Raw genomic sequence first — 21,300 nt, forward strand, 5'->3', positions numbered from 1 at the left:
CTTGTCCAAAATGAAGGAATGACGTTGGAATTTTTCAATTGGTGCAAAAACAAAATGTGGAAGCACAACTTGGTACAAAATGACTGCAAACAAAAAAATTCCTGTTTGGATCATTTGTAATGAGTTTCAGAGCAATTTTATTCCATTTGAAAATCAAAATGTAAATAGTCAGATTAACATCCATTCGAAAGAACGAGCAGAGTGCCCGCCCTACTGGCAGTCTTGCTCCAAGCATGTGACATTGTCTTCTGACGCATGCCTTTACTTCGGTAGTGCATGGGCAAGTGACAGGTCCGTGTAGGAAAAAAAAAAATTAACAAACTTGGGTTCGGCGCATGAAGGAAAACCATACCGACTGCTTGTATTTCAAAACACCTCACTGCACTGGAAAACGTGGCGACGGGAATACTATAAATGGTGGAGTCTCGTTATACCCCCTCCCACCGGGAGGCGACGCTACGTGATACACATTTACATTGAGAATTTGTGTCCACCACCCCCCCCCCGCCCCACCCCCCAGCCAAGATTAAAAACACCCTTATACATTAATTAGGTTATGCCGATCCTCTGAAGCGAGTCTGGATGCACTTGGCCCAGAACTGTAGAAGCAGCAGTGTCACACACACACACACACACACACACACACACACACACACACACACACACACACACACACACACACACACACACACACACACACACACAAAAATGCTTCTTTACAAGCAAGTCTCAGGTTGTAATAGAATGATGGCCAATTCAAGACATTCTTCTGGGCACCAATGCAGTACATGTCCAAGTTAGTGAAGATCAGTCGCTGAAACACTGCATTTCCAAGTACACGCATCATGTGTAGAACAAAAATACGTTTACGTCGGAGGATGGATGAATGCACATGTCCCTCTTATAAACCAAATAAGGCACTCGGGCAAGGTGAGGACGGAAGTGGTAAGAGAAGGATTTTTATATGTGTCTGCATCCTGTGTGTGGGTTTTCTTTTAATAAACATCCTCGCAGCCCAAGCTCGTTTGAGGGGCACCAACTGCAGTCAGCTCACGTGAAGACACTGCGGCAGCAACTGAATGCCCCTTGATTGAAAGAACCGTGCTGTGAGCAAGGGAACCCTCGGGTGCTGTGGTCATGCAGGTGATTTTAAAGAAAAGAAAAAAAAATTTTTTTTTTTTTTTTTTTAAAGGCCGCACAGGTTTGGGAGCTACTTGGAGTGAGAAGAGCCAGTAAAAATCGAGAAGGCCGCTGGAGCCAATACAGTTTGCCTGGAACTTGCTGGCCCAATACCAGACCACAAGCCTGGGGCTTGCTGGACCCTCTTACTTTGACCTGGATTTTATGTCTTGCCGTTTGCCATGGATGTGGTCTGGTCCGTGCTGCTCGCACGAGAGATCCACTCGATTTGGAGCAGTTGAGAATCCCCACATCCTTTGCAGGCCAGTGCCTACCTCCCTTCCCACCACCCCAACCCTCATCGCGAGTGAATAGCTGTGCGCTCATGGCACCCATGGTCCATCATTTTGTATCTTTTAGTTTTCTTGAGTTGTATGCATTTATTTATCTTTATACATTGCCTTTCATCTCAGGATTGTGTTTTTGTCATCCTGTGTCTGCTTTCAATAAACTGCTATTCCTGAAGTCGGTGTTGCCCGATAATCCACAATTATCTCATGCGTACGCCCAAACAGTTTCGGCCCGGTCAGGTTAATTCCTGGGGGAGAAGGAAGTTGTTAAACGTTCAAGAGACCAGCAGGATTTGGATTGCGACCCGAAGGGGAGGGAAATCCACGTCAATGTGGCAATACCAGTACTTCTTGGAATGAATATTCATTGTCAATTTTTTTTGAAAAATATAAAAATTTACTGAAGTATATTTTTAGTCTTTGGAACAGACAACGAACCTCAAATTCCTTTTTGATGGCTTCTTTTTCAATGACGAGTTTAGTTTTCTCCTGCTCAAAAATCACCTGAAAAACAAAAGAAAAGGGCGTTGTAAATGTCAGGTCTGAAATATATTCTGCAAGTTAACATTCAAAACAAAGTTAATCCCAGAAACATTTCTCATTTAAAATGAGGAAAAAAAACAAACAAAAAAAACATTGCATCAGTCTTCACTTCCTTCAGACTCAAAATACGAACAACATTCACCTCCTGATCAACATGGATTTCTTTTTCGAGCAGCTCAAACTCGTGCAAGTCTCGCAGGTCCATGATCTCTTCCGATACCTGCCGCAACTTTTCTTGGTCAACGACTTTCTCAGTTTTAAAATTCTCAATCACCAGTTCTAAATCATTCTGGAGAGAGAGGAGGAAAACAAGGAAGGCAATTTTCACAAATTATCAAATGTTTTTTTTTTTTTAACAATCTCCGATACTGGGCAAGAAAAAAAGAAAAAAAACTAGAATGGCACTCTTCGACATTGCCAGATCTGCATATGCCCACGTTATTAGATAATTATACATACTTGCACCAAGTTCGATTTAAATCCCTAAACCCAGATTCAAAATATTTAATTCTGGCTGCCAGACGATTTGTTAAATTTGTTAAATACGTTAAATATGGTTGAAATTTAAAACACATTCCCATGACCACAAGATCATAATTGTGATGTTCAACGTCGATTGAAGCTGTTCAAGAGAAAACAAATAAAAAAAAAAAATTTAACATTTTCCTTCAAACCAATATGGCTGCCAGACCAGGTGACCTATTAATTACCCATGAACACCGTGGTATCCCAAGGCTTGGGGAACATTGGATGAAGTTTCCACTGAACCTGTCACGCAGTTCTGGAGAAAGTTTTTAAAGGTTTATTCTTAAAAATAAATAAAAACAAGTGAAATCCTTCAATACAGCGCGTGTGGTGAAGCAAATGAGTACACGAATGTTAAAATATGCAATTTATGCTTTTTCAGTTGAAAAACAATTAAAAAGTGTACTTAATATTTGAAATGTAAAAAATCTTGTTATTATTGTGATAAGCACATACATATACATATATATATATATATATATATATATACATATATATATATATACATATATATATATATATATATATATATACATATATATATATATACACATATATATATATATATATATATATAACAATATCCCTGTGTCGTAAGAGGCGACCAGGGTTGCGTTAGGAAGAGCATCCGGCGTAAAACATGTGCCAAATCACTACGAGGATCATACGGATGATCCGCTGTGGCGACCCGGAACGGGACCAGCCGAAAGAAGAAGAAGATATATATATATATATATATATATATATATATATATATATATATATATATATATATATATATATATATATATATATATATATATATATATATATATATATATATATATATATATATAAGCAATAAATTCAATGGTTTTCACATATATAACATTAGTTTCACAAATTTCCATTGAAATACTCGGGTATTTCCATCAATTGTCGCCATTTCGGTCTAGGTTACGCACTGCATCTACCAGACGCCCGTCATTGGCTGTCACAGGCACGTGGGGGAGGGGGGGGACACCGGAGACGTGGTAGACACAGGACATTGCAAACTCTGTGCAATTTTACAGCGCACGCGCTGTAAAAACACAAAAAAAAAACCAAACATGCGACCTCTGTCGTCGGTGGATAACGTTTTGTTCCTCATGGATAGGCGAACACACCTGTAAAATTTCACCTTAATCTGTTCAGCTGTTTGAAATTGAGGATTTCTTGGTTTAAATTTTTTTTAATAAATATATTATAATAAAAAAGGTCTGCCAAACCACGTTACGATGACGTCAATTCCCCCCTCCCAAAAACAATTTAGCCATAGATGACTCAAATTTTCATACTGATAGACTAAAGCATTTGACATATGCAATGACAGAAATAATAAGAATAAGAATAAAAAACAACAACACTTGTTTCCAATGCGAAGTACTCGACATGCATAAAGTTTCAATTTTTCCATGGAGCGGTTTTGGAGATAGAGATCCAAAGTTTTTCATTTTTTCCAACGTGGCAGCCACACCACATGAGCTATGATGTCATAATTATCAGGAAAACATTCCACACGAGTCACCGCTCCTCCTGTTTGGTGAAAATTGTCGATCGGACAAGCCAGTGGTTCTTAACCTTTTTGGCCCAATGACCCCAACAGACATTCTTGGTCAGTACCGTGCCCCCCCCCCCCCCGAAACAAAAATTGAAAAAAAAAACCCAAAAATAAACCAATGTCACCCGCAGGGTGACCAGAGCTGCTATCCACCAGGAGCGACTCCTTGAGGAATATCTGCCTACGAGAGATTCCGATGAGAATCGTTCTACAGAGTAACCATGAAAAATATGCTTTTGCCTCATAACGTCACCAAATGACGTCATAATGTCTCAAGCTTGACATATCTAGAAAGCACTCATCGAGGTGTTCAATTTGAGGTACTACACAATATGGTTCCTAAAACTTGACCTTGGGGTCAAATATGTTTGACCTTTGGTGCTAACCATGAAGGTCAAGGCCAATCGCCACCAAAAATTAATCAGCTGAGCGCCAGACCATGAACTATATTCCCATGAAGTTTGAAGACGATCCGATCAAAAAATAAGGGTTTCGTCGACTCCCCTGATTTGCGACAAAGTGACCATGACCTTCAAAATTCTGTGCACTGAAAGGGACCTCTATAGGCCTCTGATATGCGAAGTTACAAAAATTTCCAATGATAACTGTGCTCTGCAGAATTTTTTATTCGTGATTAGACAAACAAAAAAATAAAAATAAAAAAACACATACAAGCTGACTAACATATTGTTGCGGTTTTCGCGCCCGCCGGCGTGCGACGGCCACGTAACTCGAATCGCGGCACGTCGCCCACCGGACGGACAATCCAGTCGTGACCCTCTCGGACTAACGCCGGGAACCAGTCACGGGTGGACCTTTCGGTCTCACCGCGATCGAGCCAATCAGCCCCCGCGTGGGATAGGGTTGCTCGCCAAATTCGACCTACCTAAGTACCCATGCGGAGGGTAGACCGGGCGATCGCACCTCGCCGCAGGTCGACTTCGGACACGGGCCACTTAAGCGACCCGTTCCGTACTATCAGAATAACCGAGCGGTGTTATCGTCGACCTCGACGGTTCGATTAATTATCGGGCGTATTCAGCCCACTACCAACCCTTTACGTGAAGCAAGATGGGGATTCAATGGAGGAAAAGACGAAGCGAAGCGGGAGAACAGTTCAACAATAAAGCACATTTATTCGCGGCACGCGGGAAGCACACAAATACAATTCCACCAAATGCACACAAAAAAAGAAAACACAATTCCATTTACACAAAAAGCAAACATAAAAGTGAAAACACAGTGCAGAGCTAATACCGACTACCGAGCACACGGCAACACTTATACAATTCTACTTCACAGACGGCGCCGACAACACATACCCAAAACCAAGGAAAAGAAATACCCTCAAGAATGAGGCGGCCTGAGGCCGAGACCGGGTCGGGCCTACCCGTCTGGTGATGAGACGCGGAGCGGCGATGGCCCCGCAACCCGCGGGCCTCGTGGACAGTGCCTGGCAGGGGATGGGAACGGGGCCCCCTTGGTCGCACTATCTCAGCGCGGGGGGGAAACAGGAGGGGGTTGCTGATGCTCGGGGTATAGAGGATCTTTATTATCCCTGGTGTGCGTCGCCACCTCGGCCAGGTCGCGCTGCCGGCCTCCCTCGGGCGTGCAGCTCCTGGCACCGACGCGAGCACCCCCTCGTCCGACTCTCTTCAGCTTCTCCAGCCACTGCAGGCTTCGGGCTCCAGTCTTCCACACTCGTCCCCTCCGTTCCGACTCCTTCTCGTTCTCGACTCCTTCTCGTTCTCGTTTGCGACTCTCTTCTGACTGACGAACACCGTCCTTTTATCCCCCCGTAACTTCGCCTTTGACCCCCTCCCTTTGACCTTTCACCTCGCTCCCCATTGGCCCGAGAAAAAGTGGGCGTGAAGGCTTTTTGATCCACAAATTTGCATATATCGATCGTTCTGGAGGCGGGGCCAAATCGCCCCTCGCTCACCGATTGGACGGCAAAAAGTGGGCGTGTGTCGTTTTTGATCCGTTTTTGAAGCACAAAATCCGTGATTTTGTACACGCTGTTCGACGCGCGTTCTGCATGAGTCCAACACCGGTACCCACAGCGGGGCAAGAACGGTGGCGATGCTACGGTTGTGAGGTGTGCGTGAAGGTCGTGGCGGTTGTGGTGAAGCGGTGGTTGTGGTCGGTGGTTGATGTTGTGGTTGTGATCATGGCGGTTGGTCCAAAATAAAGATAGTAAAAGAAAAACGGCTATCCTGAAGAGTCGCAGCTCGCATAAATGACATGTATTCCCACTAGACAACGGGTTTGGGCCTAACTACACATGCACTTACCGAGATACCTCACCTAAGGGACCTGAATGGTGGTTTGCGAATCTGGTAACCACAACAATATCTTGCAAAAACTTCGTTTTGGCAAGATAAAAACAGCCCGATTTATTAAAACATGTCTGCCAATACTTGGTCAATGGGATGGCTGAAATTGCTTCGCAGCAATCAGGCGATCAAAACGAGGACGAATGATCGACAGGCAGCACGTCATGTAGCGTGCCTTCGTTTTCAGAGTTACCATGGTTGAGAATCCAGCCTCACGGCGATAGGTTGAGAGGGACTGGACCAATAGGGTCAGGGCCCTCTTCAAAAGAACAGGACAGTCCTTCACCTTCAGCCAAAACATGGCGAGCTCTTGTACCATGAAGTCACTCGAGCTGCGCATCTTCATGAATTCGGTAAAATTCAACCTAAGCAGCCACGTCAGTATCGCTGATGGCACAGTCTTCAACGGAAAAGGGTCGGACTACACACTCATCACGAGAGCGGTCGTTCAGTCCGGGGAAGCAACGTTCGATGGCTTCACCAATTTCCAGACGGTGGGTTGAGATCTCCTCGTGGAAGGGGCATTCAGCATCTAGCATAGCATCCAGAAGAGTCACCTCAGGGAAGATAGTCACGTCAGTCCTGGACTCTTCTCTGGTAAAGGTGAATCTTCCTCCTGAACGCTGCCACTTTGTCACGAGCTGCATGTAGCATTGGGAGATTTCCTTGAAGTGACAGGTTCAAGGAATTCACCTCGGTGAAGAAGTCAGCAAAGTAAGCAACCTTCATCAGGAACAGTTCATCCTGCATCTTTTCATGAAGCCGATTCTCCTTCTCGGTACACCCTCTCTCCAAGAACAGCGCGATTTCCTCTCGAAGTTGAATCACGAGATTGAGAACTTCACCACACGAAAGCCAACACACCTCTGTGTGGAATATTAGAACAGTGAAATCGGCGCCCATTTCTTCACACATCGCTTTGAAGATTCTTGAGTTTGTTTGCCTCCCTCGGATGTGGTTCACAATCTTCACCACATCTGAAAGCACTTCTCGAAGACCAGGAGGGAGAGTCTTCATCGCTAAAGCATGGCGATATTGTTGTGGTGCCGGGTTCGGTGGCGAGGACGAACGCAAGACGGAGCAGTCGGGCCATCTCCCACCGAACACGAGAAGCGAAGGTAGTCACTCCGGAGTCTATGGGTCGCTTAAAGGACTGTCGTCGCCAATATTTTGACGTCATGAGGTAGGGTCCACTTGTCTATTCCAATTTCCCTACGGACTCACACCAAACTACCGGAGAAACACCATTGGCCGGCTTTGTCCGAACCGAGTCCGTTACAGACTTGGGTCCGGCGTAACAGAGCGGAAATTACCAAAGCTGCGCCGGTCCAAATGACAATTTACAGCACAAACGGCCTCTATTTCTCAAGCCCGCACTGTGCTGGGTCAATGACAAACGACAGGCAACGAGCTGGTACATTTAACAGGTGTTTATTTATAATAGGGAGGGAGACACAGAGCAGAGTTATCACAAATATGCAGGCATTGTACAATGAGCAAAAGCACTTAACAATTTCTACTTATAGGACGGCGCCACCACAGGTGCACACACACACACCAAAAGAAAATGGACCCGGATTATCTTTATTTCGACCCTCGCATCCAAGGGGATAGGCAGGCTGGATGCCAGAGTTTGGTCGGTACCTGGCCGCCTCGTGCGGTTTGGCCCGCGACTGCAGGTGTGGAACTCGGGATAGTCGGCGAGCCCAGACACGGTGTTGCAGGGTCCAGGCAGGAGCCAGGGTCACTCCTCACAGAGGCTCAGCGGAGATTCCCGGCTCTGACTCCGGGTTATTGCTCGACAAAATGAGATGGAAGTCGACGGCTATGGAATAGCCAGAGGACCAGCATGAGACACGGCAACGACGACCACCAACGACACACACCAAGAGCAATGGTGACCCCTTTCTTATCCGACAATTCCAACCCAACTCCAGCGAACACTAAAGGAAGCCCGGCGATTCTTATCACCCCCCAGGCGGGGTGGGGTCATCGGTCCTCTGAGGTAATCCTTGCCCTGATTGGACAGGGTTTTGTGGGGTGATATCTGTCCCCCTCTGATTGGACAGGGGCAAAACCCTGCCTTTCTGGGGTGGAGTTGGAGCTCTGAGGTAATCTTTGCCCTGATTAGACAGGGTTTCATGGAGTGATGTGCTGGCCCATCCATGATTGGACAGGGGTGGGGGGGGGGGAAATCCCCTCCTTTCCTGGGCAGAGTCGGCGCTCTGAGGTGAGGAAACTTCCGCCCACATCCGTGGTCGAACGCACGCGGGCAATGGCATCGATGGTGCGAAGAAGTGAAGGATGGATTTGTTGGCGTTGGGTATTGCAAAAATTGAACGAGAAAGAAACTTTGCAGCGCACACATGTAATTCCCTTTAGACATGGGGAGGAATCTAATTCTCCACATACTTATTGAAATAACTAAGCTTGGGGACTGCTGTCTGTGTGCAAATGGCTGCCAGATTCGTAACAATACATCAAGCAGTGGGTGAAGGAGACATGGGGAGCGACATCCGTCACTAAGGCTTTGAAGCCGGATCTGCATCTGACCATGGAAGGTGCCCCATCTGCACACATCCCGACAAGTCGTTAAGCATCTTCAAAAGGGGCGTTTTAATTAACCCAAACACCCAATTTTCACCCATGGAGTTCTCAGTTTGCATGCAAAGTTTCAGGCTGACCGGTTTCATGGTTTTGCAATTATGGAGTTATGGAGGAGACACACTGACTGACATTAGTATAGCTACATGATCGAGTCTCATGCAATAACAAGACTCGTGTAATCAAATGAAAGAATACATACTGCATTGGAGTCAGAAAGAACCCAAAGAAGCAAAGGGCAAAGATGGTCATCATGAGGAACATGAACAGTATTTGGGTTTCAGCTGCTACTCCTCTACCTTTCAAACCCATCCAGGCACAGCAAGTTAGCCTTACAAATCTTTTTGTAAGAATTCACTTGTCCCAAAACAGACAGATAAAGAAAAAGACAAATTAAGAGTAAAAGAAATACGAGGGTAAAAACAACAACAACAACAACAACAAAAACAAAAACGTGAAAAAGCAAGAATTAGAATGAACAGAGAGAAACATGAAACTCACCTCTAAACTGTCTCGCCTGGGTTCAAATCCCAATTCAGCTCTAAACTGTCATCCCGATGCCGTTCCTTGGATGGACATAAATGAGGGTCCCGTCGGGCAGCATTTGTTAGTGGATGTTAAAGATTCCACGGTGTCCTTCGTGAAGTCTGCGAGCTATCCTAGGCACCCTGGTAAAATTACAAATTCCTGCCCTAACCTAAGTCAAACGTCAGACCTGGACAGCCGGTTCGTGAAAGACATGGGCCAAGATTCATGCGGCGAAACCCACGAGAACGGGGGAATAAGTGCGGCCATTAAAGAAGAAAACTGAAAAAGAAAGGTGTGACAGGACCAAAGATGTTGGGATGAACCCGGATCGAGGGAGAGATTCAGAATCAGCTGCACACACAAAGTATGCAGAGCAGTCAATTGGCATATCCAAAAAAGTTTAATATCAGTTTCAAAAAAAAAATATATATATAAATTTATAAAAACAGCTCATGGAAACATGAATCAAAAGCAATTGAAAAGTAGTAATGTTCACATCCATCCTGATGATCCCATCGAGCATGAACATCAAAAAACAAAGCACTGTGACCAGATATAGTACTTGGGTATAAATAAATAAATAAAAGCATTGCTAATTTTGTAATTACCATTGCCACGATTTAAATTTAACATTGATCATTGTACTCAGCTGTTCTCGTGCTCCCCATTATTTCAAATGAATGCTCACTGTGCTTCCTTTTTTTGGGGAAGGGGGGGGGTGGATGTTCTTCTATTACGATTGGATCTGAAGTTAAAGATCCTAAAGAAATCACTCTTGAAATGACCAGAGGCCAGAATAAAAAGGAAACATTCATTACCTTTTCAGAGAGCAGCAACTCGTAAGCTTCGATATTTTCATACAGCTGTCTTTGATAATCTTTCAGCACAGTCTGGAAAAAAAAAAGAAGAAAAAAATGCAGGGAAGATGAGTTGAAAGAAAGAATGCATCCCAGAGTTTCTGAAAGGTGTCAGGGGACCGAATGAGCGCAGAGAAAAATGTTGACAAACAGACGAGACAAAAGAGATCACAGATCTGCTCATGAATGCTCATGAATGTGCTTCTGTCTCATTACAAGATATTCCAATAATTTTGAGATCTTAAGATTCCACAGAATTCAGGAAAGACATACGTGATGCTGGGGTGCCAGCCCGTAGGGGAGAGCAGTTCTCCATCAAGGTTCAAATCTGAATATGCAAACCTGGCACTTACAAATCTTTTGTTTTTGGATTTATTTTGTGTGTGGAGGGCATGGAGTATGAATTCCTTCCATTGGGACCACTCTGTGCAGAGTGTTGGTGCTGCCTCAGCAGTCTCTTTGGCTATTGGGCACAATCCTGGACGGGTCACCACTCCAACACAGAATACCAGCAAGCTGGCACTCATTTTGCTGACCTCAGAAGTATGACAAGCAGAGTCAACCCCACCTGGTATTAATTCAGCAACCAAGGGGGATTTGAACTCAGGATCCTCGGATCCCAAGCCCACCATTCTCACCATCAAGCCAACACCTGGCAAACTATGAAGTACATTTATACAAATTCTAAACTTCTTTATCAGCAAGATATCAAAACAGAATAAGTGCCTACACTTCCACAGACCAGTTATGGAAGCAACCAACATTAATCAAGATATATTTGAAAAATAAAAAAAATTAAATAAATGAAAAAGGAAAAACCAATATCAGGCAAGATTAAATACAACAAACGTCAAAAGGACGAGGGACGAACAAACAAAACAGTTGATGAGTAACGAGAAAAACAAAACAGTCACAAGTGCACTTCGACAAGGAATGGCGACAGGAAGAACCAACATGCTTCATTTTGAAGCCGTTAAGTCGTTTGGACACCAAGATAGGTTATTGGTACCAATGCCTTCAGAGTGCAGTGACACCAGCAGAGGGGACAATTCAAAGCGAAGGCGATGTTTTTCAACATGCCTATCTGAATTTCCTTTTAAATGGCTTTTCAAACACCAATTTGAGAGGAAAATAAACAAACAACACTCAAGGAGGATTTCACTTTCAAAAGGTTCATGCACCGACTACCTCCGGCAAACAGACCTGGCTACAATAACCAGCGCAGAGCCAGACACGAGGTGCGGATAAAACGGCTACTTTCTGTACCTGCTGCTTTTCAAAATCATTTGTGAGCTCACTCGGCACAGGTCCACTCTGGTTCAATTCAGGAAACTCTCCTCCTCGAGTCAGCTCTCCAGCAGCACAGGCAGAACTGTTTGCAAAAGCAACACAGCCGAGGATGAAATCAAAATACTCCGACGTTAGCACAACGGCTTTTAAATCACAAACCAAACTAGCCATTCCTCAGTTGCCATAACTAGGCAGAGAGCATTCACACTTTAAAGCCCGTTCGGTTCTAATCAGCTTTCCGGATCATTCGTTCATTCGCCTTGTGATAAAATTACTTAAATCGGACGATTTATCACCAACAATTCAAACTTGATTCTCCGTGAAAGATTTTATTTTTTGGGGAAGCTAACATTCAACTTCAGATTTTAAATTTGGAGCTTTGACCACATTTGTCATTCATGACAGGACATTCAAGTACAATTATGTTGTGCACAATCATAATCACCCAATGCATCATTTTAGCAATACCAGTTATTGTCGGTGGAAAGATCAAGAATTGCCAAAGAATGAAAGCGTTAAATGAACACAAGGTCAGCAATTTTAATTTGTAGCCACAGTCGCTATCTTTCATGACCAATTGTTTATGCTCATTTTCCAACGTCTCAATGTGGAACAAATTGTTATCTCCAGCACCGGCAGGTGTACCCGACACCGTTCTAATCCTGTTGGCATTTTGAAGAAAATCAATTTGGTTTTTTATTTTTGTGGGTGTCAAAAACACTTGCCTGCACCCATGAACGAATGGTGTCGGGAATTATTTAATATTACCTTTCACATAGCTACAAAAATCTTCGGCACCGTGGAGGGATTTAAAATAAATAAATAAACCAACTTTTTCTTCTTAAATTTTTATTTTGTCGAAGGCACTCACACCCAGGAATTTATCGTGCTGCCGTCAAGTGCACGGTACGCAAGAAGCAGCAATCCCATCAAGTCAGCATCGTGGAAGCTTTTGTCTTTCAGGTGAACCTTGATAGAGACACAAGTATGTTTATCCCGTTTTATTCACGGGTAACACGATTCCGAAGATCTGTTCCGTTTTCGCCGTCTCGTCCTTTCTGCATTTTATTAAACGATTACTCCCGAAGGTGAGTGTGTCCATTTGCCTGCGAGATTTCCAGCGCTTTATTTGAGTATTCCTGATTAGGGTTAAATTGTGAATTATTATTTTTTTTTTTATGATAGTCGCAGTTTTAATCCATATGGAACTCTGTCACGTGCTGCACCTTCGGGACGCACGGGCCGACAAAACTGTTGGAATTATCAGGAGTACACCAAACCAAAGCGAGCTAATGAGTAAAGGTGGAAGAAAAATAGTCATGTACTCTCAATTATAATTGTTGCTGGTGCTTTATAAATTTAATTTTTTTATGCTATAGTCGAATTGGCTGTCAGTTATGTTTCCCTTTACCCGAGTCCTTTGACTAAATATTGATAAAAGGAATGTCTTGCTATGAAACAAGGTGACCTGGTTGATAACACTGCAACTTTTGCCATGATTATGTCATTCTCTTTCACCCAGTGGACACTTATTGCAGTTAAGAGTTATTTTGCCCAATGGTTATCAGGTTCTCTCAGATCCCTCCACCCCTCCCAAAGTGTGTATATATTGTTACGTCTCAGGGGGGGGGGGGGGGTTATGCATTCAAAGGGTAATTAGGATGTTTAATTCGGTATGCCATGCTGTTAGAGTTATACCAGGATCTCGATGTAATGAAGTAGGGATTTAGTGGTGATAGATTGTCCAGTCAATGTCCATTTCTTTAAGGGGGAAATGACAATTGTCACGTAATTAGATAGGGAGACGGGTTAGGGCAAGTGTTGATGCATATTCCCTTTTAGTATTTCCTGCAGGCTTGACGTGATGTGAAAGAACGGTGCTGCGGACGGCTCCACCCCCCGGATGACCATTGACGGAGGACCGCAGACGGAGGACCAACGAGGCGCTCCATTGGGAGTTACAGACACCAGGAGCATGGGGTGGCCTGATTGGAGGATTGAGAGAAAGCAAGGAGATATTTCTGCAGACGGCTCGGCCCCCTGAGGACGATTGGCGGAGAACGAAGGAGGCGCTCCGTTGGGAGGACGACACTTGGATCTTGATTGCTTCACATTATTCCTGGAGCGAAGGCTCTATCGATAACCAAGACGCCGAGCCACGACTCAAGAGCTTCTGCAGCACGCTTTCCTGCAGCTTGCAGGACCTCCTGCCTGTATATTGTCCCTCATGCGAAATAGTCCACGCCGTTAATTTATGCTCCAAGCGAGGTTTTGCTGCAGAGTAAGCTTGAAGCCCCTTCCTCGTGCCTCTTGCCTCTCTTCGTTTTGCTGGCTCTGGGTACGGGACAGGACGGTGGGCAGACCTGTCTCCCTCTCTCCTGCTCGCTCTTGGTGCATGAACTGGGTTCCCTGGCGGCTATGAGCGGTTTGGGCCCACGAATCAAGAACACCACGGTGGCTGGCTGGAGCTCACAGGCCAAGAACTGCATGTCTGCACTGAAGGTTTCACGCAAACATCCGCACCACCGTGCCTCCTGCCCGACAGGCGCAATGCCAGCTCGTCTGGCACCCACATCCAATGACTTTTGCATCACCATAGGCAAGCCTGACGAACTAGCTTCGGTGTGTGTGGTGTGTGGTGTGTGCGTGGCACCTTAGAGCGTTTGAATTTCGTGTACAGATTTATTTGATTCTTTACATTTTGCTGGATATACATCGAGATTGTTTGTGCTTTCCCCCACGCCCAAATCAACACTACCCTTCATCGAATCGCCCACGGATCCCTCCTCTTGTCGAGCCTTCTTATCGCTCTTGTGTGTAAATAAATAAACGTTATTTACTCAGTAAAATGCCACCTTCCTCGCCCCGTTTGCTACAGACCGATCAAAACCGCCACCCTTGGGTTATAAAAATAAACCGCCTCCATCGTTTCGGCTCATCGTACGTTGGCGGGATTTGTTCAAGTCCCGTGAACGCCACTATACATATATATATATATATATATATATATATATATATACATATATACATACACAGTAGACAAGGTGTAAGTCGGCAGCATGTAACTCGTCACTTCGCCGAAGTCGGCAGCATCAAAAAGTCCCGAATTTATCTAGTGTTAAATCCCTTTAAATAAAGGGTCATCCCTCTGTAAGTCGTCACTTCGTCTAAGTCGTCAGATGTTGTCCATTCCCACGTAATGGAAACTCAAGTAAATTACCACTCCTAACTCGTCACACGGAACTGCTGCCTCGTGAGAAGCCCGATTTCATGGAATCGTGATGCTCGCTCATTGGTGTACACCGCCAGTGATAGGCTATTTATAACTGCGTACACATGATCGCACTGCAGGCAGGACAATGGTGACTAAGCGCAAGCTTACAACTAAAACCTTCCAAGAAAAATACGACATTATCCAGTTTTGTGAGGCAAACCCACTGATGAAGAAAACAGACATAACTGAGAAGTTGGACATCAAACGGCAGACATTGAACGATATCTTGAAGAATAAGGGCAAGATATTTGGACAAGTGGAGAAGATTGTGAGGCCGGTGGGAAGTGTGAAATGCGTGAAATGTGTGTCCTTTGAAGATGTCGATGACGTGCTCATCATCTGGTTTCGGCAAATGTCGGCTCAGCCAAATATTCGGTTTCGGCCGATGATTGCCCAGCCAACATCATGGAATACAATGACCGGTTTGAATCCTTTCTCATGCACCAGATGCCCAAGAGTTTGAGGCATTCAAACATAAGGGATTACTTCGCGAAGAAGTAAAGGATCGATCGAGCTTAGTGTTGAAGTCCGATCATGGTTTTATCTTGGCTTGTTTTGTACATTACCACACTCACTTACACATAGGCATTGAGTGGTAATCATCACCACGATGACTGTGTGTCATGTAATTTGTCACCATACCATCACCGATGGTATACGAGTTGTCTTACAGAGTTGTTCATTATATTTACTTTTGATAAACTGATTCATGAATTCCATCTTTGCTTGATCACTTTCCAACTCACTAACTCACCCCCACCTATGCCCCGAGGATTGTGTTTTCCTTTTGGTACAATAGCCGGCTCTCACACATATGTGTCCAGGCCATGCGCGACTTCATCCTTCACCCCACAGTCATCATGAATGTTCGCATACGCGCAAGTCGTCACATTTCTAAGTCGTCACTTTTTTCTCGGTCCCGATGGTGACGACTTACGCCGAGTCTACTGTATACACACACACACACACACACACACACACACACACACACACACACACACACACACACACACACACACACACACACACACACACACACACACACACACACACACACACACACACACAGTTTAGTGCAAATCATTGCGGATGTTTTACATCTCAGAGTTTTAAACTCCGTGGAACCACAAAATAAATGTTCTCTGATGAAATGTACTTTTCGTTGTGGACAGCGGATTATTTGTTTATTGCAAATTTAGTAATATATCGGCCGAGTCGGTTTACAACAAATTCCACATCATTTTCAAGATTAATGCCAAGTTATTGAATGACAAAAAAAAGCAATAAAGTTTAATTTAAATCATCAACTCTTTCATTCATGTCAAGTTCAAGGCAAATTTCAAATGCACACAAACCAAAACAAAGTTACAAAGGAGCAAAAGAAACTGCAGTTTCTTTTCTAGAATGCCATAGTCAATTTTTGCAAATTGCTTTTTCACGTCACATTCCAAGACATGCTGTGAAAGCGTTGGTCAAAGAAATTTTGATTTTTAATCATAAGATGAAGCTCCAAAAGCAACAAAATGTTGGCACGGTCAAATCATTTTACGGTTAGAAATGGCTGAGAATGCAGGATCGACTCTCGAGGAACCTCCGGCATCCGGGGCATTTGACTGAACAATGGAGGTGTTAATTCATTACGCATCACCGCTATTGGTACTTTCAGGGTCATGAATACCCCTCAAAAACGGAGATTCGCCGCACGACTCGCCCAAAAGCCCAATCGGGAAAAGAGGAGTGCCGCTTCGCTTCAGGCTTGCCTCCACCTTTGCCTTCCCAGCCCACAGGTCATTTTAGCAGTCCATCCAAGACATCAAGGCCCACCTCTCCAATCCACAGCTCCCCATTCCCAAGAAGCAATCTCTGCCCAACCCCAGTAACTTCATTGTTAATTTGTTGAATATTTGTCTAGTACTGCATGTAGTTAAGCGAGGATAAAGTTATATTAGAGATTGACCAAAAGTGTGCCCTGGGAACAAATCCCCCATTACAAGATTACATCGATGAGAATATCTTATTTCTATTTTTGTTTTTTTTTCTTACCGTCACTTTCTCGGTACGCATCCACAACAAAGTGGAAACTTGCTGCAAAGTGTTTTAAATGAACGATTTTACTATTAATTTTGCAGAAAACACCACTTTCCAATCTGTTATTTTTCATTATGCAATTCAACGTCTTAAACCATAAATAAGTCGATTCTGAGTACAAGTCGAGGCCAAGACTTTCAGAATAAATAAATAAGTGAATAAATAAATAAATAAATATAACCAATGTTTTTTTGCATTTTTTTTTTCTCCAAACATCCTAAAATAGAACATTTTAAAGTGTATGGCAGCACAGGAGGTAAGAGCTCCGAAAATAGTGATGAATGTGCAAGAAGCCCAACAGTTAGTTGGGAGGCATTGAGGGAATTTTCATTCTCAATGGGACTTCTGCTGTTCAATTTTATTGTTCATTCAACATCTCACACAATGCCAACCCCCCCCCCCCCCCTTACCAGCACCATCCCATTATTGCAGACTTCAAATTCCTTGTGGCCAAATTAATCAAAATGTAGTTTTAAGGGACTTTTTTTTTCCCCCACAATTTTTCAGCGTTCACGTGTTCTCCAGCAAAATTAATTGCGAAAGTTCCAATAAAGGTGGCACAGGTCGGTGGGGTATTATCGCATCATTTCACAGTTCAGTAGCGCACTGTACTGCAAGCGTACAATACATTCACAAAGCAATCCGTTACTCCGTGCTTGTGGAGACACTTGATAAAATAAATAAATAAAATTGCGGTAGCAGAGTCGATTTCACAAGCACGTTAAAAAAAAAATTTGAAAATAGCCCACTGGGCCTGCAGGTACACCTTACACAAGGTGAACATGAAAAATTGTAAGAGCATTTCAAAGATGCAAATCGAAACTGAGAAGCACGTCCGATGGGAAAAGGATTTTGAAAAAAAATAAAGGCGTTTTTACAGCAGACATTTCTTTGAGAAGTGCTGTGACATACCTTTCCTTTTGTTTGTCAAGTGCATCAGTCAATCGCCAATTTTTAGCCTCCTGGTCGACAAGTTGTAGAATTTGTTTGTTGGCCTGGTGAAGTTGTTCGTGAAGCTCCAAAACGTCGTCTTGCTGTTTCTTCAGAGAAACACTTTCTTCCCCTAAATTCTGCATTCGAGGCTCCGCGCGAGTTTTCTTGGCAACTTGGCAGACCTGACATTCAAAGTTAGATTGTGACGAATCCAGCAATGCCTTCAACTCTTCGTTTTCTTTTTTAACGTTCTCTGCATGGCATTGGAGACGCTCCAACTCTGTAGCAAGCAAATCTTCATCAGAAGATGGCCAGAGTGAAGCACGAGCGCGTAGCTGCTGATCAGTCCCATTTGTTAACCGAGGACGATCCAGTTCCGTGAAATTGGTTTGAATGCTTTGGTCATGACTATCGATGTCTGTTTCATTTTGCATTTCAGTCATTTTCAAAGTGTCTGCTTGAGAGTCTCTTCCTTGAAGCTCCAACCGGAGCAGTTCCTTTTCTTCCGTGAGCAAATGTAATTGCACATAGTATTTCTCAATCTCACTGCTTGCAGAATCCAAAGACATCCTCAGGTCAGACAACGTCTCAGCATCCATTCGCTTCTGTTCTTCAAGACATTGTATCTTATCATCAGCAACACAAATTTGATGGCGGCAAGATCCAACGTTTACCAAAGATTCAGACAAACTTTTGGTTTGTTCCAACTCAGCTATTTTTTGATCAAGTTGTAACTTGAGGGCCTTGTTAATGGCCACAAAGTCAACTCGATCAAAGCTTTCCACACGTTCTCCTTTTACATCCAATTCAGCATTCAATGAGAGCAATTTTGAATCTTCAACAGGTACTTCCTCTGGATGAAGAAGCTCATCGGTGATCGTAATCGACGTCTCTGCATCTGCGGTTTCAACTTCACCTTTGGTGCAAAGCTCTCTCGAAGCAGCATCTTCTTTCAGCACTTGATTTTCAGCTTTTTGAGCTTCGAGTTCCATCTCCACTTCGGCTGTGTGCAACCGAAGAGCGCCAAAAGCATCGATATCACCCTCGAGGCTTTTTAACCTCAGACGCAACAATTCGATGCAAGCACGATTTTCTTCATCCTTCTTCTCAAGACAGACGTTAGATTCTTCAAACGACTCCAATCGAGACTGGAGCATCAACTGCTCTTTGGAAGCAGCTTCCAGCAAGAGATTCGCTTTCTCAAAACCACCGCTCTCACGCAGCTTCTCTGCAGACTGGAAATTTTCTTTTCCCAAGGCAACTGCTTGTTCAAGTTTCTGCAATTGCAAAACGAGCTCATGGTTTTTAAGTTGGAGCTCTTCATTTTTTTTCGAACGCTCATCCAGCAGTGCCTTCAGTGATGCAATCTTAGCCAAAAACCTGTCAGTTTCAAAAATATCAGATCCAGAATTGTCCATGACAGATTCAGATGAACATTGCAAAATGGTCGCAGTGTTCATTCCTGGCTCATCAGTAACCTCCTCAATATCTGACAAACGGCACGCACCTCGTATATTGTCCGAAGAAATCCGAGGACCATCGAATCTGTCAAATTTAACATGGTAGTGTGGACTTGCCATTGCAGTCATCTCCAATCCAAAACTTTGCGAGTTTGCGTCGGGACTTTCACCAAAATTTTTGGCAATCTTGAGAGGTATTGGCTGAATCACCAATGCAGAGAGCCGATTTGTGAGCTCTGTCTCGCGCTGAAAACTGCGTTGCAAGTCTTCCTCAAGATTCTGAATCTGTGGCCAAAACAACAAATCCACAATCAATCTTAAAACATCACAAAATTCACAATTGAAAAAAAAAAAAAAAAAGTTTTGCAAACTTCATTTATAATCATTAATGGAAGTCAACACAAGAATTATTTATATCCATCCATCCATCCATTGGGACCACACTGTGCAGAGCGTTGGTGCTGCCTAATCAGTCTCCTTGACTATTGGGCACAATTCCTGGACGGGTCACCACTCCGACACAGGATATCAGCAAGCTGGTACTCATTTGGCTGACCTCAAAAGGATGACAAGCAGAATCAACCCCACCTGGTATTAATTAAACAGCTGAGGGGGATTTGAACTCAGGATTCTAGGATCACAAGCCCACCACCCTAACCATAAATTATTGATGTAGACGTCACAAAATAAACTCGAAGGCCTCAATGGGATTCGATCCGAAAGAGACGCTGCAGTAAATAATTACAGAGAAGTCGGCAGATGCAGCATCATTCTCCAAAGAAAAAAAAAATACAGCAGAATAAAAGCGCAAGCACACACACACACCTATCCATCTCATCCTGTGACTGGGAAGAAACTATGATGAGAATTTAAAATAAAATAATAATAATAATAGATAAATAAATGCAAAATGGTGCATTTGCATTACATACAAACTATTGCAACATTTGTTAAAAAGCCTTGAGGGGAAAAAAAAAAAAACTGATAAATAAAATAAAAAGGAACAGTAATATCAGGTGTTGTCAGCTCCATGTAAACTAAAATGGCCCTCGGTCGAGCGCATACTTCCATCCGGATCCGGATCTTCACCAAAAACGAATCAGTTCATCATTGTCACACACCCAACTTGTCCACCAAGTTTTGTCCGAATCAGCCCACAACTTTGAGATATCGTACTGTATATCGTTTTACAGCTACATCTCTCAACGGGGAAGAAGCACTCGATTTTCCTTTGCCGATTCGGTTCATCACCAACATTTAATCAACTTGTCCACATCACACAAGCAAACTGTCCACCAAATTTCATCCGAATCCATCGACAACTTTTTGAGATATCCTGCACAGAAACAGACAAGGAAAGCCACAACAAGAAGGCATCAAGCAGGTCGACTGACAGATGATGACAAAAATAACATCACTGTCATCTTGACATTACATAATCAAAAAAAAAAAAAAAAACAATGACAGCCTCATTTTTGTCCTTCAGCATCATCTGGTAAAGTTTGACGAAGATAGCCGACAGCATTCGCATACACGACAGACAGACATGACAGACTGACATGATGAAAATTTTCAATTTTTGTGATAACAAAGACAGACGAGTGAAAACAAATTCTGTCCACCTCCAGTGGACGGAGTTAACTTGAACATCAGTAGAGTGCATACCTCCACCAGGCTGACCAGTTCATGGTTATGAAATATGCTGGGTGTGTGTGTGTGTATATATATATATATATATATATATATATATATATATATATATATATATATATATATATATATATATATATATATATATATATATATATATATAT

General features: G+C 43.4%; 1 protein-coding gene across 11 annotated transcripts in view; it reads right to left on the bottom strand.

The window, feature by feature from the left end:
* The window catches only part of LOC147012292 (uncharacterized), a 129,875-nt gene that overhangs the window by 79,008 nt on the left and 29,567 nt on the right, over window positions 1-21,300 (bottom strand). For all 11 annotated transcript variants that reach the window (XM_085856217.1, XM_085856218.1, XM_085856220.1 and 8 more), the window contains 5 exons: window positions 18,006-19,771; window positions 11,708-11,813; window positions 10,403-10,474; window positions 2,155-2,301; window positions 1,908-1,973 (listed from right to left, as the gene is read on the bottom strand). In XM_085856217.1, the coding sequence (XP_085712343.1) occupies window positions 1,908-1,973; window positions 2,155-2,301; window positions 10,403-10,474; window positions 11,708-11,813; window positions 18,006-19,771 (2,157 nt within the window). The remainder of the gene's footprint in view (window positions 1-1,907; window positions 1,974-2,154; window positions 2,302-10,402; window positions 10,475-11,707; window positions 11,814-18,005; window positions 19,772-21,300) is intronic.

This window comes from Eptatretus burgeri, chromosome 15, assembly GCF_056783735.1.
Source record: "Eptatretus burgeri isolate ZD-2024b chromosome 15, Ebu_testis_v1, whole genome shotgun sequence".
NCBI classification, from domain to species: Eukaryota; Metazoa; Chordata; class Myxini; order Myxiniformes; family Myxinidae; genus Eptatretus; species Eptatretus burgeri.